This window comes from Pecten maximus, unplaced genomic scaffold (assembly GCF_902652985.1).
Source record: "Pecten maximus unplaced genomic scaffold, xPecMax1.1, whole genome shotgun sequence".
In the NCBI taxonomy this organism is placed as follows: domain Eukaryota; kingdom Metazoa; phylum Mollusca; class Bivalvia; order Pectinida; family Pectinidae; genus Pecten; species Pecten maximus.
This window is the reverse complement of record NW_022982768.1, coordinates 2,493-28,950: the sequence shown is the minus strand read 5'-3', so window position 1 is coordinate 28,950 and position 26,458 is coordinate 2,493. Positions and strand designations below refer to the sequence as shown.

Genomic DNA, 26,458 nt, shown 5'->3' with positions numbered 1-26,458 from the left:
TATCTCTTACTGTAGCTTTGCATTGACGCCTGAACAACGTAAATACTGTACGACGAGGAAAGAACTCCTTGCAGTTGTGAGATTCACAAGGCATTTTCGTCATTACCTGCTGGGTCGTCATTTCGAAGTAAGAACTGATCACAGCAGTCTCCAATGGTTGATGAATTTCAAAAACCCTAACGGTCAACTCGCTCGATGGCTGGAGGAGTTAAGCCAGTAATGGATGGAGATTCATCATCGTCCTGGGGGTAAACATGTGAATGCTGACGCTTTGTCACGACTGCAGGAGGAAGCTGATTGCCAGGAGTTCCGACACAGTGTGTTGCTGGAAGATTTACCGTGTGGTGGGTGCACTTACTGTGCTAAACGACACGAGGAATGGAGCAGCTTTATCAACTCAGTAGACGAAGCTGTATCTCTAGCTCATTTAACACCAACAGTCAGAGCCGTCGTCAGGGATGGGGACAAGCCAGACTGGGTTAACGGCTACTCATGGCAGGAAGTTAGGAAAGCTCAACGGGAGGATCCAAATTTAAGCCTGGTATTTCCTTGGCTTGAGTCACGAGAAGCTCCTGCTGAGAATATCCTTATGTTGAGCAGCCGGGAATCAAAACACTACTTGCTAAACAAAGAGCTATTCTCCTTGGATAAAGAAGGTGTTTTGTGGAAGCGGGACAGCAACTGTCTGGGCAAAAAACTGTTAGTGGTGCCCAAGAACTTGAGAAAGGACATACTGGTCATATCCCATGACTTACCTTCCACTGGACATCAACGTCAGGAGAGAACCATTGGACGTTGTAAGGAAAAGTTTTATTGGTTCAACATGTTGAGGGACATCAAAAACCACGTTGCTACCTGCTCAACGTGTAACAGGAACAAACAAGAGATCCCAGAGGGATCTTGGCGCCCACCATTGAATGATCTTTATAGGTTCCATGTCAGATTGATCTTTTCTCTACTTTTCCCTTCCTCTAAGTCTTACTAATCTGTGTAAATTCAGAAACAGCCCTCTAGTACTTTGCAAACAATTTAAGATTTAGCGATAATGGCTGTCTGTTGTTTTCGGATTGGTCCGAAAATGCAACACCAGGGACCAAGGGGAGCCTACATATGAAATTTGAGAAAGATCCCTTCAGTACCTTCTGTAAAATAGCGATAACAAACTTCAATTGTCAAAATACAAGATGGCTGCCTGTCGGGCAGGTTGTTTTCTGACTGGTCTCAAAATCCAATATGCATAACTAGGCACAGAGGGCAACCTACAAATGAAATTTCAGAAAGATCCCTTCAGCAATTTCTGATAAATAGCGACAACAAACTTGAATTGTCAAAATCAAAGATGGCTGCCTGTCGGCCATGTTGTTTTCCTATTGGTCCCAAGATGCAATATGCAGAACTACAGACCAAGGGCAACTTACAAAAACGTTTGAGAAAGATCCCTTCAGTACTTTATCAGAAATAGCGATAACAAACTTCAATTGTCAAAATCCAAGATGGCTGCCAGTCGGCCATGTTGTTTTCCGATTGGTCTCAAAATGCAATATGCATAACGAGGCACCAAGGGGAACCTACATATGAAATTTGAGAAAGATCCCTTCAGTACTTTCTCAGAAATAGCGATAACAAACTTCAATTGTCAAAATCCAAGATGGCTGCCTGTCGGCCATGTTGTTTTCCGATTGGTCTCAAAATGTAATATGCATAACTAGGCACCAAGGGAAATCTACATATGTAATTTGAGAAAGATCCCTTCGGTACTTTCTCAGAAATAGCGATAACAAACTTCAACTATCAAAATCCAAGATGGCTGCCTGTCGGCCATGATGTTTTCCGATTGGTCTCAAAATGCAATATGCAGAACTAGGCACCAAGGGGAACATACATATGAAATTTGAGAAAGATCCCTTCAGTACTTTCTCAGAAATAGCGATAACAAACTTCAATTATCAAAATCCAAGATGGCTGCCTGTCGGCCATGTTGTTTTCCGATTGGTCTCAAAATGCAATATGCATAACTAGGCACCAAGGGGAGCCTACATATGAAATTTGAGAAAGATCCCTTCAGTACTTTCTCAGAAATAGCGATAACAAACTTCAATTATCAAAATCCAAGATGGCTGCCTGTCGGCCATGTTGTTTTCTGATTGGTCTCAAAATGCAATATGCATAACTAGGCACCAAGGGGAACCTACATATGAAATTTGAGGAAGATCCCTTCAGTACTTTCTCAGAAATAGCGATAACAAACTTCAATTATCAAAATCCAAGATGGCTGCCTGTCGGCCATGTTGTTTTCTGATTGGTCTCAAAATGCAATATGCATAACTAGGCACCAAGAGGAATATACATATGAAATTTGAGAAAGATCCCTTCAGTACTTTCTCAGAAATAGCGATAACAAACTTCAATTGTCAAAATCCAAGATGGCTGCCTGTCGGCCAAGGGGAACGTACATATGAAATTTGAGAAAAATCCCTTCAGTACTTTCTGAGGATTAGCGATAACAAGAATTGTTTACGGACGGACGGAGGGACGGACGGAGGGACGGAGGGACGGAGGGACGGACGGACGACGGACCACGGACGCAGGGCGATTTGAATAGCCCACCATCTGATGATGGTGGGCTAAAAACCAAATAGGAAAGCTAGAGGTAAGCTCACATCTTATCATGCTAGTACCCCTATGGAGAGGGTTCACCTGGACTTTATGGGTCCGTTTCCTGTTTCAAGAAACAACAATACGTACATCTTAATGATAGTGGACCAATTCACGAAATGGGTAGAGTGTATACCACTGCCTAACCAGACCGCTGAGGAAACGGCTAAGGCAGCAGTTAATCACTTTTTCTCAAGATTTGGCTTTCCTTTCCAAATATTCACGGATCGAGGGACCAATTTTGAAAGCCATCTATTCAAACAGCTCTGTGAAAGGCTCCATATCCACAAAGCACGGACAACACGTTTTAGACCCTCTTCAAACGGACAAGTGGAAAGGTTTAACCGAACGATCATGGACGCAGTGCGATGTTTCACGAGTCAGTCTACTGGTCAATGGGACGAGTTCCTGCCACAACTCGCCGGGGCTAAAAGATCTGCCGTCAACCGTAGCACTGGGTTCACACCAAACCTGTTAATGCTGGGGAGAGAGGTAAATACACCAGTCGACCTCATGTTTCCAGGCCCTCATCCCGAGGATCATGAGAATTATGAGGAATATGTATCCCATTTGGTTACGGAAATACAGTCCGCTCACGAAACCACTCGTAGTAAGTTGGTTATCAGTCAGGCTATCAACAAGCGGGACTATGACCTTAAAACATTCACAAGGTCATATTCCGTGGGTGATGCTGTGTATGTGCTAGATACCGCCACAGTCAAGGGTAAGTGTAGCAAACTCTCCCCAACCTGGAAAGGACCAGCTCTGGTAGTCCGTAAACTCACGGAGTATGTGTACGAAATCATGCTCCGAAAGAAACTTGTGACGATAAACCATGATCGTCTCAAGCCTTGTCGAGACAGAGATTTGCCCGCCTGGTTACTCAGACAACGCGAACTCCGCGCTCAGGGTAAACAGGGTCAACCGGCTGTAGCAACAGCTGAGGACAGTGCATTCTGTCTATGTCGTGGCCCTGATAACGGGGGACTGATGATACAATGTGAGGAATGTAGGGAATGGTATCATGGTTCTTGCGTAAATGTAACCAAGGAGCACGCCAAACTAATTGATGTGTATCTCTGTCCAGAATGTCTACCAGGTTGTAACTAGATCTTATCTTTTTACAGAAGCATGTCTGACAGCCCTAGGACACCTAAGCGACAATGGAAGGCCCAACAGAAGCAGGGAGGACCCAGCAAAGCGACCCTAGCAGCTCTCCGACGACCTGAGGAATCTGTCATTCAGTGTGTCCGGAGAGTGAGCCATGAAGGGACGTTGCTGGAGCCTATGGCATTTTACATGTCCATAGTGTCTTTAGCCGTCCCAGAGCTTCAGGAAGCAGTCCTTCTGCAGTACAAGCTGGCCGTCCGTAGGTCAAACAGGTGGTGGATTAGGGAGACCAGAACCAACTGTCGGTGTGATCTCCGGGATGAATGGATCGACGGAAACTTGCCATCTCTGGACGGGAGCAAGCTGTCTCGACCCAAGAGGAAACCTGTGGCCACAGCTCCAGCACCAGCGCCCGAGATGTGCAAGGACGTACGCCTGCAGACAGACTCGTCTCTGTCTGTCTTCCGGGGAGACGCCAGATCAGGTAAGCTGGATGAGGCGGGTGCGGACATGGATTCGGACAAGTTGGACCTTACGTCTGATGCCCCTACACCATCTAACCAAGAGAGCATGGACTTGTCAGAACCTGTGTCGTCATTTCCATCAGTGCCGATGTCGAGGGGTGAAGTGGTGGATTTTGAAGTCTCATCGTCAGGTCCTCCACCTCATTCTGGGACTTTGTGCCTGATGCCTGCACCAGTGATACCTAGGACGGGAGCCCAGCCTTGTCGTCCGCACCATGGAAGTGGTGTGGGTGTTTCTGGACCCCCTACGAGGAACGTCAAACGACTGTCGGGAAAAAGGACTTTGTCTGTCACCGGATCAACAGATTCGCCACTGTGCAAGGTCGCCAGACATCAGCCCCCAGCGCAACAGCCCAAGACCCTGCCACTCTACTGCCCTCTGTCTGGATGTACGTCCAAGGACAGGCGAGCGAAACGCCATGCCGTAACCAAGCACTTGCCGATGGTGTTTTCCGACGTCAGTTCTAACGTCCCCAACCAAATAGAGGCGTTGAAATCATTGGTTTGCCTAGCATATGGCAGGAAAACCACTCTCCAGGCAGCTGTGGACCACGTCAACGAGTCGAGGATGATTCCGGAAGGGAGCGTCCTGGACCCTTGTCACCTCGAGGTCTTCCGGCAAGCTTGTAGTTTGTTGGGAGTCCGAGAGCCTACAGAGTTCTCTCTACATCCTGTGAACTCTCCTGCTGTGTTACTGTTCTGGAGATGTCTGATCGCTATGTTGGATGTCTACGCCGGCGCAACGAACAGAGTTTTACAACTTTAGAGTTGTCCGACTTACAGTGCAGCCGCAACAACACTGCAGCCGGCATCTCCAGAGTCGTCGGCCGAAGCTGAGTTACTTCCAGGTCTGGAAGAGTTCTACGTGGTGGATGAAGTCGATTCCGATGATGAGGAGACGGCCGTGACTACCCTTAGCGCGCCCAGCAGCCCGGACGTCATCGACAGTCATTTCCACCTTGACAGGACCAGCCGCCAGATCTGGGGAAAGAGCAGTGGACACACCGTCGAGGATTTGCTGGCCTATAGTTATTCAGATGCCGTGGCGGAGACCCAAAGCATTCCAGTGAATGTTGTCGGAGGCATTGTTGTGTTCAGCGAACCCAACACATACCCCCCTGTGGACTTTGAGTCGCATGGACCATGGAGGGTAGCAGTGGGTGTCCATCCCAAACACTATGAGACACTCACCGTTGAGCGGAACATTTGTCTCAAGGGAGACATTAGGAAGAAGAAAGTTGTTAAGAAGAGAAAAGATAAGATCCCAAATTTAGTCGCCTCTTACGATCATGCAATGGGGGCAGCAGGTACAATTCTTACGCCCTACCTGCAGGGCAGGCTTAACTTTATGACTAGTAGTGGTTCAAAGGAATCGCCTCAATTTCCCCTATTGGGCCCCGACACAATGGGGGTCAGAGTCACCATTGATGCAAAATCTTATCCCCTTCCGCCAAGGATGTTTCTGACCAAATTTGGTCAAAATCCAATAACAACATTTTGACAAGTAGCGATTTGAAGCAAATGTTGAACCGACGGACGCCGCGCCATGACATCAGCTCACCGGTCCTTCGGTCCAGGTGAGCTAAAAAAACAAGAGGCCCATGGGGCCTGTATCGCTCACCTGGTTGGATTAGACCGACTGTCAAAATAATATTCATATTCAATTTGTTTTATTTGTAAATCTCAAACAATGTTATATATGGTTATAGTGTGGGAATCCGAACTGCTTTAAAGATTAATGAAGTCCAAACTATCTAAGGTCTGAAAGACCAAGAATTGTTTTAAGAACATGCATTCATCACTTTATGACTAGTAGCGATTTAAAGGAATTACCTCTATTTCCCCTATTGGGCCCCGCCCCTTTGGGGTCAGAGTCACCATTTACGCAAAAGCTGTTCCCCTTCCCCCAAGGATGTTTCGGACCAAACTGGGTTAAAATCCATTCATAACTTTATGACAAGTAGCGCTTGAAAAGAATTAACTCTATTTCCCCTATTGGGCCCAGCCCTTTGGCTCCTTCGGGGTCAGAGCCACCATTTATGCAAAATCTGTTCCCTTTCCCCCAAGGATGTTTCTGACTAAATTTGGTTTAAATCCATTCATAACTTTATTAGAAGTAGCGATTTAAAGGAATTACCTCTATTTCCCCTATTGGGCCCCGCCCCTTTGGCCTCTTTGGGGTCAGAGCCACCATTTATTCAAAATCTGTTTCCCTTCCCCAATGGATGTTTCTGACCAAATTGGGTTCAAATCCATTCATAACTTTATGACTAGTAGCGATTTAAAGGAATTACCTCTATTTCCCTTATTGGGCCCCAACCCTTTGGCCCCTCGGGGGTTTGGTTTGGTTTATATTGTTTAACGTCCTATTAACAGCTAAGGTCATTTAAGGACGGCGGTCAGAGTAACCATTTATGCAAAATCTGTTCCCCTTGCCCCAAGGATGTTTCTGACCAAATTGGGTTCAAATCCATTCATAACTTTATTAGAAGTAGCGATTTAAGAATTTACCTCTATTTCCCCTATTGGGCCCCGCCCCTTTGGCCTCTTTGGGGTCAGAGCCACCATTTATTCAAAATCTGTTTCCCTTCCCCAATGGATGTTTCTGACCAAATTGGGTTCAAATCCATTCATAACTTTATGACTAGTAGCGATTTAAAGGAATTACCTCTATTTCCCTTATTGGGCCCCAACCCTTTGGCCCCTCGGGGGTTTGGTTTGGTTTGGTTTGGTTTGGTTTGGTTTATATTGTTTAACGTCCTATTAACAGCTAAGGTCATTTAAGGACGGCGGTCAGAGTAACCATTTATGCAAAATCTGTTCCCCTTGCCCCAAGGATGTTTCTGACCAAATTGGGTTCAAATCCATTCATAACTTTATTAGAAGTAGCGATTTAAGAATTTACCTCTATTTCCCCTATTGGGCCCCGTCCCTTTGGGGTCAGAGTCACCATTTATGCAAAATCTGTTCCCCTTCCCCGAAGGATGTTTCTGACCAAATTGGGTTCAAATCCATTCATAACTTTATGACTAGTAGCGATTTAAAGGAATTACCTCTATTTCCCCTATTGGGCCCCGCCCCTTTGGCCCCTTTGGGGTCAGTCACCATTGATGCAAAATCTGTTCCCCTTCCCCCAAGGATATTTCTGACCAAATTGGGTTCAAATCCATTCATAACTTTATGACTAGTAGCAATTTAAAGGAATTACCTCTATTTCCCCTTATGGGCCCCGTCCCTTTGGGGTCAGAGTCACCATTTATGCAAAATCTGTTCCCCTTCCCCGAAGGATGTTTCTGACCAAATTGGGTTCAAATCCATTCATAACTTTATGACTAGTAGCGATTTAAAGGAATTACCTCTATTTCCCCTATTGGGCCCCGCCCCTTTGGCCCCTCGGGGGTCAGTCACCATTTACGCAAAAGCTGTTCCCCTTCCCCCAAGGATGTTTCGGACCAAACTGGGTTAAAATCCATTCATAACTTTATGACAAGTAGCGCTTGAAAAGAATTAACTCTATTTCCCCTATTGGGCCCAGCCCTTTGGCTCCTTCGGGGTCAGAGCCACCATTTATGCAAAATCTGTTCCCTTTCCCCCAAGGATGTTTCTGACTAAATTTGGTTTAAATCCATTCATAACTTTATTAGAAGTAGCGATTTAAAGGAATTACCTCTATTTCCCCTATTGGGCCCCGCCCCTTTGGCCTCTTTGGGGTCAGAGCCACCATTTATTCAAAATCTGTTTCCCTTCCCCAATGGATGTTTCTGACCAAATTGGGTTCAAATCCATTCATAACTTTATGACTAGTAGCGATTTAAAGGAATTACCTCTATTTCCCTTATTGGGCCCCAACCCTTTGGCCCCTCGGGGGTTTGGTTTGGTTTGGTTTATATTGTTTAACGTCCTATTAACAGCTAAGGTCATTTAAGGACGGCGGTCAGAGTAACCATTTATGCAAAATCTGTTCCCCTTGCCCCAAGGATGTTTCTGACCAAATTGGGTTCAAATCCATTCATAACTTTATTAGAAGTAGCGATTTAAGAATTTACCTCTATTTCCCCTATTGGGCCCCGCCCCTTTGGCCTCTTTGGGGTCAGAGCCACCATTTATTCAAAATCTGTTTCCCTTCCCCAATGGATGTTTCTGACCAAATTGGGTTCAAATCCATTCATAACTTTATGACTAGTAGCGATTTAAAGGAATTACCTCTATTTCCCTTATTGGGCCCCAACCCTTTGGCCCCTCGGGGGTTTGGTTTGGTTTGGTTTGGTTTGGTTTGGTTTATATTGTTTAACGTCCTATTAACAGCTAAGGTCATTTAAGGACGGCGGTCAGAGTAACCATTTATGCAAAATCTGTTCCCCTTGCCCCAAGGATGTTTCTGACCAAATTGGGTTCAAATCCATTCATTACTTTATTAGAAGTAGCGATTTAAGAATTTACCTCTATTTCCCCTATTGGGCCCCGTCCCTTTGGGGTCAGAGTCACCATTTATGCAAAATCTGTTCCCCTTCCCCGAAGGATGTTTCTGACCAAATTGGGTTCAAATCCATTCATAACTTTATGACTAGTAGCGATTTAAAGGAATTACCTCTATTTCCCCTATTGGGCCCCGCCCCTTTGGCCCCTTTGGGGTCAGTCACCATTGATGCAAAATCTGTTCCCCTTCCCCCAAGGATATTTCTGACCAAATTGGGTTCAAATCCATTCATAACTTTATGACTAGTAGCAATTTAAAGGAATTACCTCTATTTCCCCTTATGGGCCCCGTCCCTTTGGGGTCAGAGTCACCATTTATGCAAAATCTGTTCCCCTTCCCCGAAGGATGTTTCTGACCAAATTGGGTTCAAATCCATTCATAACTTTATGACTAGTAGCGATTTAAAGGAATTACCTCTATTTCCCCTATTGGGCCCCGCCCCTTTGGCCCCTCGGGGGTCAGTCACCATTCATGCAAAATCTGTTCCCCTTTTGCCAAGGATGTTTCTGGCCAAATTTGGTCAAAATCCAATAAGAACTTTTTGACAAGAAGCGATTTGAAGCAAATCCAACCGCTGCCATCCAGTTTTACTTGGAATTTTTTCCTCCATGCTCTACGTCATTCTTACCATATCTTCATGTTCTGCGCGTTTCCGTGTTTTAATCTACCTAATTTGGATTGCATTCTTTTTCAGTCGGCAACATGTTTTTTTTGGTCCTTCAAAACGTTTCTTGAAATCCTTTATTGAGCACTTCATGGAAGAATAACCTAGAACTGTGATAGCTTCTAACGGGAGTGAAAGTCGGGACTTTCATTGTCACTAACATACAAGTACATGACAAGCACAATTATATCATACACATTTTAATAATCTTGACTACTGTTTTCGCTTAAAATATTAGAGTATACGGCAGTAGACGTAGAGGATATTTTTATGTATATGCCAGAACAGAAAAAAATTTATGATATAATGGATTTATGTGGGTTTTAAGGGATAACCTTTAGCAAATTACATCAATCTGATAATATAATAGAAATATAAATTACATATATTACATAAACATACACGTCTGCAAGTGGCAATTACTTTAGCTGCGCTCTTCCAAGGCTTTGCCTTCATTCATATTAAAATCATGTATACAAATATGTTTCATCAGGTAAATTGATTTAATTTAATCGTTCACATTTCAACTGTTGCATTTTCTACGCTTTTTTTGTTCATTGGCAGAATTAGCATATGCATGCGACATACGATTACCCAGATGCCCATATTATATTGCATCATAAAATATCAATTTACAGTATAATGGATATTTTTGAAGGACATGTTTATATTTCTTTGTTTATTTAGTAATATATCCCTCCATTGCAGATCTTTGATATATAATAGGAATATGGCAACAGCTTTAGGAGGTTTCCGTTTAATCTATTTATTTCTTAAATAATAAAGATTGCATGCATACATGAAAAAATCAATGCAACTATGACTGTAAACAGGAAGTAATTTGTATAGCACGGCAAACTTATGGAGTACATAGGTAAAATCAAACTTAAACTGTTTACAAGACACACACATACGCACGCATGAAAGAATACACACAACACGCGCACGTTAACAAGGTTTCACGAGTCCGTTTGAAATCGATTCAGTCAATCATCAAAAGGGATGATCGTCTTTTCGTCAAATGCGATCGTGGGTAATTTTTGTTTGGTCAATGCGCAGACGCGAGAGGACACGCTTCATCTCGGAAATTTGCTCAACTTCTACTACATGTGCAAACTTTAGGTTGAACATCGCGCAGTTCGTTTACCGTTTGTAGCCAAGGTTATTCTTAGTTTAATTCAATCATGCTGGTTATCAACGGTTTAAAATCAAAATATGGCATTACAGTGTCGTTTTGCTTTAGCAGCCCTATGCCCTGGAATCCAAAACAGGATAATGGGCCCTGCAGTGTTCTAAAAATGGGAATATATAATCCTTTTTGAGTACCGACTTGGAAAAAAAACTTTACATCCAAAAATATTCTAAAAATTGCTATTTATAATCCTTTGGAGTACCGACTTGGTTACGTTGTTATTTTTATTTCCTCTTAAGCCAAATGATTCACAACGGTTTCAGCTGTTAAAATGAGGCATTATCAGGAAGATGACACGAACACCACGATCACTAGCAACACAAACTGCGGCTACTTTGTCCTCTACATTGGAGCCATCGGTATATATGTGGGCGTTGGAGGGATATTGTTAAAACCCAGAAAAAATAGAGTTCTTAATTTGGACGTTCGTCGTGTAAATTGAAGCATTATTAGGCAGATGGTACCAATAGGATGCATTACCAGTAACACAAACTGCGGCTTCTTTCTCCTTTACCTTATTTCATTTGGTATATATACGGGTGTATGAGGGATATTGTAAGGGTAACTCTGAAGAGAGCTTTCAAATTACACCGGGAGAGAACGTTTTTGTGTCGTTAAAAGCTCGTGCTCCTTTGGAAGCAGGTCCAAGCCATTTAAGTGAACTATTGATTTTTAATCTAGATTAAGTAACTGAAAGCATGCTTCCCCTGCTTTGTCATATCGCACATGTTAACGTTACATGTCCTCGATGTCTTCCGTGTTGATCGCCACCTGTCAGGCTCACATCGAACATTTTTTGTTACTTAAGTTCAAACCCAACAAATAAAAATACTTTTCATCAATTATACCTCAGCATTTTATTAATTCAACAAATTATGTATCGGTTACAAAACACTTATATCACGTTTAACAGATAAAAATAAAGAAGCAGGCCTACAATGCATACTTGAAGACACATGTGTTTACGTTACGTGCATATAAAATACGAAATGCCGATCAGGTGGAGAATGCATGATTGAATGACAAATAATCGATTTACATGGACATGTATGTATACTAAGTTTGAAACGTGACATTTTGAATATGAGTTAAGACATCGCTAATTGTTTGTTTAAAATTGATCCGCTTGTTTTACTGTCAGTAAAATTTACTCACCGAGCACTGATTTCAATGGCGGCGGAGATGATCACAGACGACTACCGTGTGTTATGCCGGAGTGATTAAATACCATGACTTCTCAATACACCAGTTATCTACCAATTAGGTCTGATTATTAATCAACCCCATGATCGGAAGGGACAACACACGCTATCGTTATCCCTCTTGTCAGTCAGGAGAATTGTGCGAGATGTGTGAAATCTTGCCGCGGGGTTCACGACAAACACCTGTCCAGTGGTCAGTAAGGAAAAATTGTTTGTTCGAATCATGAGATGTACATTACCTATAATATCATAGCTAACGGGCCATGAAAAAAATTTGATACATCGAAAACTTCGATTTGAAAAAAATCGAATCATACATAGGTTCGTAAGTAACGTTATATAGTGAGGAAATTCGGGACCAAGCAAAAAGTTCGATATAGCGAGAAATTCGAATCAACGAAGTTCGAATAATCGAGGTTTGACTGTATGCTTTAGTTTAGAGACGTATTCCTTATGTTTTAATTTGGAGACATATTCCATATGCTTTAGTTTTGAGACGTATTCCTTATGGATTAGTTTGGAGACATATTCCTTATGTTTTAGTTTGAAGACGTTTTCCTTATTTTTTAATATGGAGACATATTCCATATGCTTTAGTTTAGAGACGTATTCCTTATGCTTTAGTTTAGAGACGTATTTCTTATGCTTTAGTTTGGAGACGTATTTCTTATGCTTTAGTTTGGAAACGTATTCATTTTGTTTTAAGTTGAAGATATATTCCTTATTCGTTAGTTTTGACACAATTTCCTTCGAACTGTTCCGTTTTGTTTCCCTTATTAGGCGACGTGCTTTTCCATTATTATTTAACAAGTAGCGATTTGTAATATCTACCTGTATTTTCCCTATTAGGATCCGCCAATCTAGCCCGATGTTTTAGTTTTTTTAGATCTCCCTTGTCAAATAATGCTCCAGATCATTCGATAAAAAAAAATCGACTCCGTCGTTCCGGACAAGCAGCGAAAAGGGATATCCCCCTGTTGGACCCGCCCCTATTGCTCCAAAGAAGCCATATCCGCTGTCAAAAAACATTGGTTCTTCTTTGCCAAATAATGCTTCAGACCAAATTTCATTTAAATTCCATTCAGAACTAATAGTGTTTGAAAGGATTTACCTCTATCTTTCATTTTGGCCATGGGGTAGCCACCCTAATAAGTTTATCCATTCGTTTTGTTTTAGTTTTAGGGGTTTACGGGTCCTCGCAACAGTAAGGGTCATTTAAGGACTAGCAATGATTTAATGGACGGAGTTATTATTTTTTTTTTTTATTGGGTTCCATCTATCGAGGCTAAGAGGTTCGCACCAATACTCACTGTTCAATATTTGATCGCCCAACAACTGCCCTGCAGGTAGGGCGTAAGAATTGTACCTGCTTCCCCCATTGCATGATCGTAAGAGGCGACTAAATTTGGGATCTTATCTTTTCTCTTCCTTCTAAAAAACTTTCTTCTTCCTAATGTCTCCCTTGACAATGCCTCACTTTTGGCCTTTAGTTGAGCGTTCGCTGCTGTGAGGAAGGCTTTGGGTTCTGTCCCCTAGCCGAGACATACCAGAGTCTTTAAAAATGGTAGTTGCTGCTCCTGCTTAGCGCTCAGCATATTAGGAGTGGGACGACTGGTTCGCCAGTTGTCAGTATAATGTGACCGGGTGGGGTGTGCTGCTGGATGTCTTCGGCAGTATGCTTCAGTGAGGTAGCACTATCAATCGGCAAAAGTTCCGGCCTATCAAAAGGAGACTTAACACGTACATACCGCAGCCTCCCAAAACACACATACTCACTCGACACACGCATGCATGTCGCACGCACGGGGGGGGGGGGGGGGGGGGGGGGGGGGGGGGGGGGCGTCCTTAAATGACCTTAGCTGTTAATAGGACGTTAAACAAAATGAACCAAACCAAACCAAACCAAAATCGCCCAACAATGCTCCATAATGTCATCAAAATCTGATACGTAGCGATTAAAAGGAAATGTTGACTGACGACGGACGTTTCGCCATGCCATCGAGATTTTGGGTCCGATTAAAAATCGTAATTAAAATTTTCATTATTTACTTGCCATAGAGCTATACAACACAATATAATGTTGATTATAACGGTTGATATTGGTGATTGGTTTACCTTTTAACATTTTAGTTAGGGTTGTTTTTTCGGTCCTTTTAATCGGGTGTTGTTTGGTCCTAAATGACTTAAATAGTCAACAGGCAATAGACCCAATACAATGCAAAAGAATATCGATCTAGTAATGTAACCGTGTTACAAACTTATTTATACCCATGGCCAGTATCCCGTGCGGTATTGTAGAATGTGTTACCTGACTACACACATGTAACCTAGATGTTCAATTTATAGGACAATGTCGAGCGGCACCACATGTAAGCGAACAATGTCGCGATGGGGAAGGATATGTGACGACCACAAATTTGTAATACTTCTATTATTCCTCTTCATATCACTGTTCATATTTTATCATAAAAACATCGAGAATCATCTCAACGGGATACATTTCAAAACTCGGATCAACACTGGCAGGTATGTTTATTTCTCAAGCTTCTTCTCATTTTAGGTCTTTGGCTACTTTAAGGTATCTGGTAGCCAGAGTGCTAATACTATAGATAGGGATATTTTGTGTAGCGGAAGTGCTATATTGTTAACACAATTTCTTGAAATCTAGGAGTCAAATTGTCGAAATTTGGTTTGTTGGTAAATGTCTTATTGAAGGGAAAACTGATAAAATGTGTTGATTGTAGATATAACCGTTTTGGAGATACTGACAAACATATATTCACATACTGAACATGTACACTAGCTCTCAAGCTATTAAAACTATTGGCTTTGCGGGGCATCACAATCAAAACAAGTTATTTCCTTAAAAAATAGGAAGCAATCATAGACCTTAACTGTTTCACTCCTTATACAATTCATATATAAGATTAAAACAAATCACTTAAAGAACAAGAGGCCCATGGGGCCTGTATCGCTCACCTGGTTGGATTTGACCAAATGTCAAAATAATGTTCATGTTCAATTTGTTAATACATATACAAAAATGTACTCTCTGAAAGACCATATGGATTATTTTTACACCATAATGGTGTTTAAAGAAACTAAGTCCCATAGGGTGGGGAAAACCCTTTGGCCTATTTTTACATAAGAATTGTGTTTATCCCTTAATGCCCAGCGATACTATACATAGTTATGGGATTGAGGGTCACAGTAACCATTTATGCAAAATCTGTATCCCCATCACCATGGATGTTTCTGACCAAATTGGGTTCAAATCCATTTAAAACTCAAATCTCTATTTCCCCTATTTGGCCCCTCCCTTCAGGCCCCTTGGGGGTCAGAGTCAATATTTATATAAACTCTCTTTCCCCCTTCCCCTAAGGATATTCCAGACCGAATTTGGTTCAAATCCATTCATAACTTTATGAAAAATAGCGATTTAAAGGAGTAACCCTATTTCCCCTATTTGGCCCCGCCCCTCAGGCCCCTGGGGGTTCAGAGTAAAAATTTATACAAACTCTGTTCACCTTCTGCCAAGGATGTTCCTGACCAAATTTGGTTCAAATTCATTCATAACTTTATGACCAGTAGCGATTTAAAGGAGTAACCCTATTTCCCCTATTTGGCCCCGCCCCTCAGGTCCCTGGGGGTTCAGAGTAAAAATTTATACAAACTCTGTTCCCCTTCTGCCAAGAATGTTCCTGACCAAATTTGGTTCAAATTCATTCATAACTTTATGACTAGTAGCGATTTAAAGGAGTAACCCTATTTCCCCTATTTGGCCCCGCCCCTCAGGCCCCTGGGGGTTCAGAGTAAAAATTTATACAAACTCTGTTCACCCTCTGCCAAGGATGTTACTGACCAAATTTGGTTCAAATTCATTCATAACTTTATGACTAGTAGCGATTTAAAGGAGTAACCCTATTTCCCCTATTTGGCCCCGCCCCTCAGGCCCCTGGGGGTTCAGAGTAAAAATTTATACAAACTCTGTTCACCTTCTGCCAAGGATGTTCCTGACCAAATTTGGTTCAAATTCATTCATAACTTTATGACTAGTAGCGATTTAAAAACCCTATTTCCCCTATTTGGCCCCGCCCCTCAGGCCCCTGGGGGTTCAGAGTAAAAATTTATACAAACTCTGTTCACCCTCTGCCAAGGATGTTACTGACCAAATTTGGTTCAAATTCATTCATAACTTTATGACTAGTAGCGATTTAAAGGAGTAACCCTATTTCCCCTATTTGGCCCCGCCCCTCAGGCCCCTGGGGGTTCAGAGTAAAAATTTATACAAACTCTGTTCACCTTCTGCCAAGGATGTTCCTGACCAAATTTGGTTCAAATTCATTCATAACTTTATGACTAGTAGCGATTTAAAGGAGTAACCCTATTTCCCCTATTTGGCCCCGCCCCTCAGGCCCCTGGGGGTTCAGAGTAAAAATTTATACAAACTCTGTTCCCCTTCTGCCAAGGATGTTACTGACCGAATTTGGTTCAAATTCATTCATAACTTTATGACTAGTAGCGATTTAAAGGAGTAACCCTATTTCCCCTATTTGGCCCCGCCCCTGAGGCCCCTGGGGGTTCAGAGTAAAAATTTATACAAACTCTGTTCACCTTCTGCCAAGGATGTTCCTGACCAAATTTGGTTCAAATTCATTCATAACTTCATGACAAGTAGCGATTTAAAGGATTAACCCTATTTCCCCTATTTGGCCCCGCCCCTCAGGCCCCTGGGGGTTCAGAGTAAAACTGTATACAAACTCTGTTCCCCTTCCCCCAAGGATGTTCCTGACCAAATTTGGTGAAAATCCATTCAATACTTTATGACTAGTAGCGATTTAAAGAAAAAGTTGACGGACGACGGACGACGGACGACGGACGACGGACGCTGCACCATGGCATAAGCTCACCGGCCCTTCGGGCCAGGTGAGCTAAAAACCTTTTGGAAAAAAGTGGGGTACAACATCAGGGTTTTAAATTGTTTATATATTATTTGACAAAAGAAGACTTGAACATGGGGATAGCCTGTGTTTTATTTTGCGGGTGAATTTCTGTAGCTTATGGTAATAATTGGAAATCTTATCTAGCAATGACAACATCCAATACCACACAGTGCAAGAGAAACACTAATATACATAACCAAGCTGTATGTATTAATGCATTCAATGTACTGTCTTGACATTTATATCTGTATGTAAACAGTGAAATATACAGTGGAACTGCAATACACTTACAGGCGTAGATTATAAACTGGTTAGCCGCAGTATCATTTTCATTGATAATTTATATGTAATTACCAGTATATAAACAAGCATGATAGGTTGCTAAAGCAAAACATGTCCCATACGGGCCCCTCTAAATTTCGATGCTCCGTATGGCTATAGCCATTGTTTGCTACGAGGTTTCACACTGCAGACCACCAGAATTTATTCCTGCTGTAACCGTTTGAATCTCATGATATATTTCAAACGGTCGAGCAAAACAAAACAAAACAAGTAAATTCGGGTACATTTTCCTCCTCCCAAAAAAAATGTTAAAATTACCAGGAATTAAAAAGTCATACACATGCACTCAAAAAATTACACTTTATCTAAAGGTTTCCCCGAGTCATTACTTATTGTCAAATCACACAACCATTTGTCCGTCGTCATTGAAATAAATCTTCGCTTAAAGTCAGGTACTATCGAAGGAGTTTTAATAAACCAGTACATACAACACCGGTTGCCTTTTGGGCCGTAATTATAGGACCGGACCCACGTATGTGTCTCAAAGCAGATCACAAACTAAAAATACGTCATTTAAAATATGTATTTATGTATGATGACCACGATATACTGGCAACAAAGGGGAGTCTAAGGAACGATTTTTCAGATACTGAAGTTTTGTATATATATTCTTAAATTTCCAATGGAAGATTTTTGACTGATTTAGAGCTGGTGAAGGGATTTCTATGAAACGCATTTTGAGACTATCAGGTATTGAAGATGACCACAACAGTATAATTTCTAATGCATTTTGGCATGTCACCCCGAGTTTAAAACATTTTCAATTTAATGTGCAAAGTTGATTTATATAATAGAACGTTTCTTTAACAGTATAACAAGACTACAACTTCTTTTCTACAAATTTAGAATTTTATCTAAAGGCTGTCGTCCACAAGATATAAATAACGTAGCCACATTATAACAATATACGAGAGTGTATAAATATACGTATTGTTTGTATGCGGTTTCAGATATGACACCTTTCTGCATGAACACTTTTCCTCCCCTCCCCCCTCCTCATGTCCTTTTCCATACTGGGTAAATCACTTCAGTGACTCCGTTGTAATCACGCCGCAATTATTTGTGGACACATTAAGACTAGACCCGGGGCACCTTTTCAACCCTAAAGTTATCTCTATAATTATCTACCAGGTAATCGTGACACGTTATTTATATTCATATGCCAAATATTAGTGTGTGTCGCCAGACTGCCGCACGCCCCTCCTTACTACAAAGCACGTCTGTGCAAAGTCTCAGGAGTACGGCACATCGTGTCGTTTCTACTCTCACCATACGGATTAACTACATTTTTTTTTCTAAATCTACTGCTTTTACGACTTTTTTTTTTACCTACGGTGAGAAACACAGTGGAAGCACGATTTATAAACACTGGTGTCCGGTTGTGGCCGAGGCGATTCAAGCGGTATATATATTTATATGTGCTTTCAACACGGTGACGTATTTGACGTGTCCTCTGTTAATGACATCAAAATAAATCTTCTGCCTCCATTGCAACACTTATTTACAATTGGGGCAGACAACTATTTTTCTTGGTTTTTTTTTTTTTGCTTTCTTTCCTCACTGCTCTGTCTTTTTGTGTGCTTACTTCAGGTGTCTCCTTGACACCGTCCTCATATCGCCCTTGTTGCAAGGCTGTTCAATTCATAAACAAAACAGACACGTGGAGAGGATATTATTGAATTATAATATTGATTATGTTATGTATGCATAAAACGGCGAAATTCGATATAGCGATACACAATCGTATATTCGTAAACGGATATCTTTTAAGTGTTTAGATTTTTAAGATGTGTTATCCTTCAATCACAAAAGCTATATTGATCATCACCATCGGATATCCCCCGTAAACTTGAAATCAAGGACATCAAAGACTCTGAAGCCACCTTCCTCGAACTTTACTTACCACGTGACCAGCAGGATTTGGTTTATTGTTTAACGTCCTAGTAACAGGCAGGGTCATTCAAGGACGTACATGTACCTGGTTTTGGAGGTGGAGGAAAGCCGGAGTACCCGGAGAAAAAACACCGACCTACGGTCAATACCAGGCAACTGCCCCACATGGGTTTAGAACTTGCCACCAAGAGGTGGAGGGCTAGTGATAGTGCCACCTCACTGAAGCATACTGCCGAAGACACCCAGCAGCACACCCCACCCGATCACATTATACTGACAACGGGAGAACCAGTCGTCCCACTCCATTTTTAAAGACTCTGGTATGTCTCGGCTAGGGGACAGAACCCAAAGCCTTCCTCACAGCGGCGAACGCTCAACTAAAGGCCAGAGGTGCATTTTGTTGGCGAACGTTTTGTGCTCACTGAACGCAGCGCTCGCGAAAAACGATTTCAATATGGCCGCCAATATGGAGGACATATTAAGAATATTGCTTTTGGACGAGCTGGCAGACGACACTGTTAACTTAGATTCATTTACAAATGCTTCATCAGCAATTATAAGATCTACCAATGCCGCTTTACAATTGGTAGGCCTACTTAAACATGAGCGCATGGACCCCACACGGATCCTCAATTACTTCGAAGTAATCCCAATTTATTCGCTGGGAGAGTTCAAGAGTCATTTTAGAATGACTAAATCATCATTTGAGGTAGGCTTACATCATTCAAGGCACAGGGATTTGTAAGATAAATGATGATTATGAATAGAGTGTTACGTTCAAGACATTCTCGTGGTACATTATTCAATTTCTAGCTTCACCTTTTGGGGGGAAAACGGCATTATTGCGAAATATTATTATATATGAATTACGCATATCTATATCAGTGTAATTCCCCGTTTTGCGATATTTTTTCACTACTTTTATTATATAAGCGCCTCTTACTTTAAATAACGTCATTTGACTGTTTCATTTATGGGTGATTCTCCAACTTCGGGACAATTTCCTGTCCGAGGCAAAAAAAAAATCACATGTAGGACAGCATTTTTTTTGTATGTGAATCAACCTAAGAAGAAGAAAGTATATATGTGATTAATGATAAAACAGTTAAATCATGTTCTGAAATATAAAAAAAAAATCATCGCTGTGTCATGTCGTTACTATATATTGATCGTAACGATAAAATGCCTACTAGCAGGGTACCATTCTATCTTCAGTGTTGTTGTTTTTTATTTTATAAAAAAAAACCACTGACTAGATTTTAATTTTTGATATGTACCGAATGATTAATCAACAGATAAGGTTTCTCTCATAAAATAGCTTTATAAAAAAAAAGGGTTTTTGAATTTATCCATAGATAGCATCAAATCCGTGTCCATGGTTTTCAATGTCTGTACAGTTACAGATTCAGAAATTCCGGATTTTTCCAGAACGGCACCCATTTTTGAAATGTCCCGCTTATACACTTTTTTAAAGGTTGTTTTAAAACAACATGACCGATTTTGAAATTACAAACTGGTGTCGCAGCCCAGATATATAAGAGATATACGTGCTTTGGGGAATCCTTACTATGTCTGTACCGTGCCTTCCGTATGTCTTTTTAAAAATCTCATATCGGTTAAAAACTGTTGTGCAATGGATACATGCTTTTGAACAGAAAACCACTGATGTTCAAACTTTTCACCAAACACTTGGTCGAGGCTACCAAAGGGTCAAAATTGTAAAAAATGTCCATTCCGCAACAGTCTGTACCGTTACGTTTTACTAAGTACAGTATGTACCGTTACGTTTTACTAAGTAACGGTTCTGTACCGTTACGTTTGACTAAGTAACGGTTCTGTACCGTTACGTTTTACTAAGTAACGGTTCTGTACCGTTACGTTTTACTAAGTACAGTCTGTACCGTTACGTTTTACTAAGTAACGGTTCTGTACCGTTACCTTTTAATAAGTAACGGTTCTGTACCGTTACCTTTTAATAAGTAACGGTTCTGTACCGTTACGTTTTACTAAGTAACGGTTCTGTACCGTTACGTTTTACTAAGTAACGGTTCTGTAACGTTACGTTTTACTAAGTACAGTCTGTACCGTTACGTTTTACTAAGTAACGGTTCTGTACCGTTACGTTTTACTAAGTACAGTCTGTACCGTTACGTTTTACTAAGTAACGGTTCTGTACCGTTACGTTTTACTAAGTAGAGTATGTACCGTTACGTTTTACTAAGTAACGGTTTTGTACCGTTACGTTTTACTAAGTAGAGTATGTACCGTTACGTTTTACTAAGTACAGTCTGTACCGTTACGTTTTACTAAGTACAGTCTGTACCGTTACGTTTTACTAAGTACAGTCTGTACCGTTTCGTTTTACTAAGTAACGGTTCTGTACCGTTACGTTTTACTAAGTAGAGTATGTACCGTTACGTTTTACTAAGTACAGTCTGTACCGTTACGTTTTACTAAGTACAGTCTGTACCGTTACGTTTTACTAAGTAACGGTAAGGACAATGTCGTAGCGGTATCGACTTTTTGTATCATTCATATAAAGTTATTGTCTTCAAATATGTAAAATTGTATTTTTCTTAAACAAAAAAATAGCAAATATAGTTACTTGTTAGTTGCCTGATTTCAAATAAATTTGTTGCTTTAAAAAATTAGCGTTTTTATCATTAACGTTACATCCTCGTCTATACATGACACACAAGTCTGTACCGTTACCGCAAGGAAATTGTTGTACAGAAAACAATTTTGATTATTTCTTCATTATGAAAGGGTCCAAATAAACCGTAACTATTGACAATATCACATAGTAAACATTATTCTATTTGAATAGATAAGACGGGAAATATCACAACAGAAGTTCAGTAATCGCTGAAAGTGTTCGAAAGCTATTATTTGAATGAATGATACTTTTTGATTTTACACAAAGCTGTAATTCAATCGGTCAAGCTATCGTATCTGCGTCATGTACACATACTTGTTTGTTCATTCTGGTACACACATTTACCGACACAGTTTCATTTTTCATTTTTCACACCCCCAGGGACCTAATATATTACTTGAACTTGAAATCAGTTGCAATACTCACCAATTTACCAAACTTTAAATTTATACAGATATGCTTCAAGGATTGGTCTTTTAGTCTGTCCCCGTCCTTGGGATCTTTTTGGATAATATTTTAAAACAATTACTTAGATACCAATGCATCCAGGTGAACGATACATGCCCTCTGGGCCTCTTGTTCTATGAGATGAACAAATGCTAAAAATGGTACTCGCGTTTATTTAGAGTACATTCTATTTTTTGTGTTATACCTCTATAACATAAAAAATAGATTCAAGTTAATCCTTAATCAAATTATGGATATCCAAAATTCGAAGCATTTTAAGATATCCAAAATTCGAATTATGGATATTCAGAAATGATTTATCCATAAAAGAGCTGGTCATAGTTACACAGATTAAGAACTATTATTAAATGATCTTAAATTAACCTTGACTGCTAATAGACTGGACAAAAACAATACTAATTCCATGGTTTTTCAGGCACTGTGTGGTCATTTGGCACCTTACATCCCTGAGAGAAATGTGTGCATAGAGAAGAAAATCCTTGCAACTGTATGGCTTCTTGGCAACAAAGAGTGTTTTAGAAGTGTGGCTGACCGCTTTGGCTTTAGCAAGAGTTCTTTGCATGAAAATCTCTTAAGTGTTGTTCAAGCAATAGTTGCTCAACAGAATAAATTTATAGTTTGGCCTTCTACTGCTGCAGAACTCAAGCATGTTGCTGATGGATTTTTTACCAGAAGTGGTTTTCCTGGTGTGGTTGGTGCTGTGGATGGGACACACATACCTATCCCTGGGCCTTCTTCACACAGAGACTCCTATATTAACAGGAAAGGTTTTCCAAGTATACAGCTACAGGCAGATTGTGATCGTAACCTTGTCTTCCGAGACGTATATGCCGGTTGGCCAGGCTCAGTTCATGATGCCCGAGTCTGGAGAAACTGTCCTTTAAGCCAGATTCTTCCATCACTGCCACCAAACCAGCATCTCCTGGTACACTCAGCCTATCCCCTGTCTGTAAACTTGCTGGTGCCATTTCGTGACAATGGGCATCTAAGTTGCATTGAAAAGAAGTACAACAAGAGTCACTCCTCAACAAGAGTTGACATTGAACGTGCATTTGGCCTCCTTAAGTGTAAATTTAGGAGATTACAATTTCTTGACATGCACCTGTTCAATGAAATACCAAATGTTATTGTAGCATGCTGTGTGCTACATAATTTCATTTTACAGAATGAATCTTTTGACGGTGAGGAGTTTGATATGCCAGATGATACTTCCTGTCCACTAGCTGATGACAAATCTTCAGGACAAGTTGCCTTTGACAAACGTCTTGAGATTGCAAACTTGTTGGTGTGATCTGGAAAAAGCTTCTCTTTCATTTTCATGACAATCCTATCACAAAAATAACTGAAAGAAACAAGTGTTATTTCAACATACTTTAATTTACTGAACAATATTTTAAAGGAGATCTTTAAAATGAAAATAAAACAAAAATAATATCAAACATTTTGTCATTACAGCCGAGGTGTGCGAGACACTTTTTCAATTACTTTTTAGGTCACCTGAGACAAAGTCTCAAGTGACCTATTCTAATCCCCTTTTGTCCGTCGTCGTGCGTCGTCCGTCGTGCGTCCGTAAACAATTTACATTTTCGACTTCTTCTCCAAAACCCCTAAACCAAATTCAATAAAATTTGGCAGGAAGCTTCTATGGCTAAAGGTCAACCAAAATTGTAAATCATATAGTCCCCACACCCCAGGGGCCTGAGGGGCAGGGCTAAAAAGGGTCAAATTGACTAAAACTTCAAAAATCTTCTTCTCTACTCTCAGATATGGTGGAATCAAACACTCTTCATAAATGAAAGGGTCTTAAGGTGCTTTACCAAAATTGTAAATTTCATGACCCAGGGGTCTCACGTTTGCCCCTGGGGAGGGGGTAAAGTTTACTATAGTTTATATAGGGAAATCACATTTTTGACTTTCATTTGTTTTCTTTTTATTGGAATTCATTCTAATTTGGTAAACATTGTCAGCATGGGATGACAGTTTGATGGCATGCACATGTTGGCCCTGACTGACCCCCATGGGCTGATGGGTGGGGCTAAAAAGGGCCAAATTGACTGAAATTTCAAAAATCTTCTCTGCTCTCAGATATGATGTAATCAAATACACTTCATAGATGGCAGGATCTGAATGTGCTTTACCAAAATTGTGAATTTCATGACCCTGGGGTCTCATGTTTGCCCCTGGGGAGGGGGTAAACTTTACTATAGTTTATATAGGGAAATCACATTTTTGACTTTTATTTGTTTTATTTCTATAGGAATTCATTCTAATTTGGTAAACATTGTCAGCATGGGATGACAGTTTGATGGCATGCACATGTTGGCCCTGACTGACCCCCATGAGCTGATGGGCGGGGCTAAAAAGGGTCAAATTGACTGAAATTTCAAAAATCTTCTTCTCAAGACGGAAATATGGTGGAATCAAATGCTCTTTATAGTTCGAAGGGTCTTAAGGTGCTTTACCAAAATTGTGAATTTCATGACCCTGGGGTATCACGTTTGCCCCTGGGGAGGGGGTAAATTTTACAATAGTTTATATAGGGAAATCACATTTTTTACTATAATTTGTTTGATTTCTATTGGAATTCATTCTAATTTGGTTAACATTATCAGCTTGGGATGGTAATTTGAGGGTATGCACATGTTGGCCATGACTGACCCCGAGGGGCTGATGGGCGGGGCTAAAAAGGGTCAAATGGACTGAAATTTCAAAAATCTTCTCAAGACCAAAATAAGGTAATCAAATACTCTTCATAGGTGGAAGGGTCTTATGGTGCTTTACTAAATTTATGACCCTGGGGTCACAAGTTTGCCCCTGGGGAGGGGGTAAATTTTACTTTAGTTTATATAGGGAAATCACATTTTTGACTGATTTGTTTGATTTCTATTGGAATTCATTCTAACTTGGTTAACATTTTCAGCATGGGATGAAAGTGTGATAATATGCATATGTTGGCCCTGACTGACCCCTAGGGGCTGATGGGCAGGGCCAAAAAGGGTCAATTGAATTAACTGAAATATTTCAAATCTCAGGTGACCGTTAAGGCCCATGGGCCTCTTGTTTAACAATGCTTCAGCAAGCGATTTCAGAATAGAGTTTATGTCCTCCGCCACTGTTACAGCTTTTTTGGGGGGTTTCCTTAATTTCTTTTAGAATTTCGTTTTGTCTATAGAAAAATCCCTAAACCAGTCGGGCATTTCTTCTCTTTTTCTCTTCTTTTTTTTGCTTCCTGACCAGTTTTACAGGGATTACCTGTTGCACAGCTTGTTGAATCTAGGCTGCATGCTGGATAACTGCTTTTTCCCATTATATCATAGCAGCATATATCATAACATTACGTTCCAAATTTCAACTTTAGAATGCAAATAGATCAATGTATTTTCAATAGTTTTGTTTTTGCCATGAATAATGCAATACAACCATAAAAAGTTAATACTCAAGGAAAAGCTGCTCCATTAATAAAGGTTTTTTTGCAACTGGTAGTAGTAATTTTTTTAAAATTCCTATCCTATTGACTGAAGTATCCAGCCATTAAACCAGTGCCGAGACTGAGTGATGAAATGAGTAATTGATATCAAAGGGAAGACTTTTGTAAATATTAAGGATAATAATATACAGCAATAATATAATAAAAACCCATATTACATGTACCTTCCAGTGATGATACAACTGTTCATGGCCGAACAGCTGGTCTATATTGGACCAGAACAGTAATACGTGTACAAGTAGTAAAACAGTTTTAATGATAATGGGCCGTTCAAAAGGATGTTCCCTTTAAATACTATAGCTACTGTATTAGTTTGTTCCCCCCTTTTTTTTAAATACAAGTAACTGTTCTGGTCGATTCAAAAGAGTAACAGTCAGAGGAACTTTCCTATTTTAGCAATGAATGTTTTATCAAATGTTATAATCCTATGACAGATTGATCTTGATGAGGGACTTAATAGAGCCAAATAGGGCCTATGTAAGTTTGTAAACGTTAGCAATGTGTGTTATATCATAAAACCATAACAATATTTGTTAAATATATTCATCACTTATTTTACATTTTGTTAGAGTTGTTATACTTCATTTAATTTTTCAAGTGTTGACATCACTGAAAAATGACGACATAGTAAAGATTGGTGACATTTTAATATCAAATATTGTTAACATAACATTTGCCTGTGTTATTCATTACCATTGCAGATATGTATGTGTATCGCTTTTGCTATCTGTAAAGTAATGGCACTGTCAGTCCTAAAAATTATATATAATATATATCTTTACATGTACCTCATAATACTCCCATTTTCTTCTGCCTCTACCAGTCTCCTCATGCCCGTCTGCTAT

General features: G+C 40.5%; 2 protein-coding genes across 2 annotated transcripts; both read left to right on the top strand.

Annotated features, from left to right (window-relative positions):
- Window positions 1-223: 223 nt before the first annotated feature.
- Window positions 224-3,765, top strand: LOC117320918 (protein NYNRIN-like). Its single transcript, XM_033875398.1, has 2 exons — window positions 224-866; window positions 2,759-3,765. The coding sequence occupies exons 1-2, from the start codon at window positions 224-226 to the stop codon at window positions 3,763-3,765; spliced, it is 1,650 nt and encodes a 549-aa protein (XP_033731289.1).
- A 15,691-nt stretch (window positions 3,766-19,456) lies between these two features.
- Window positions 19,457-23,417, top strand: LOC117320917 (putative nuclease HARBI1). Its single transcript, XM_033875397.1, has 2 exons — window positions 19,457-19,711; window positions 22,542-23,417. Exons 1-2 carry the CDS (start codon window positions 19,457-19,459, stop codon window positions 23,415-23,417), a joined length of 1,131 nt encoding a protein of 376 aa, XP_033731288.1.
- The last annotated feature ends 3,041 nt before the right edge of the window (window positions 23,418-26,458 follow it).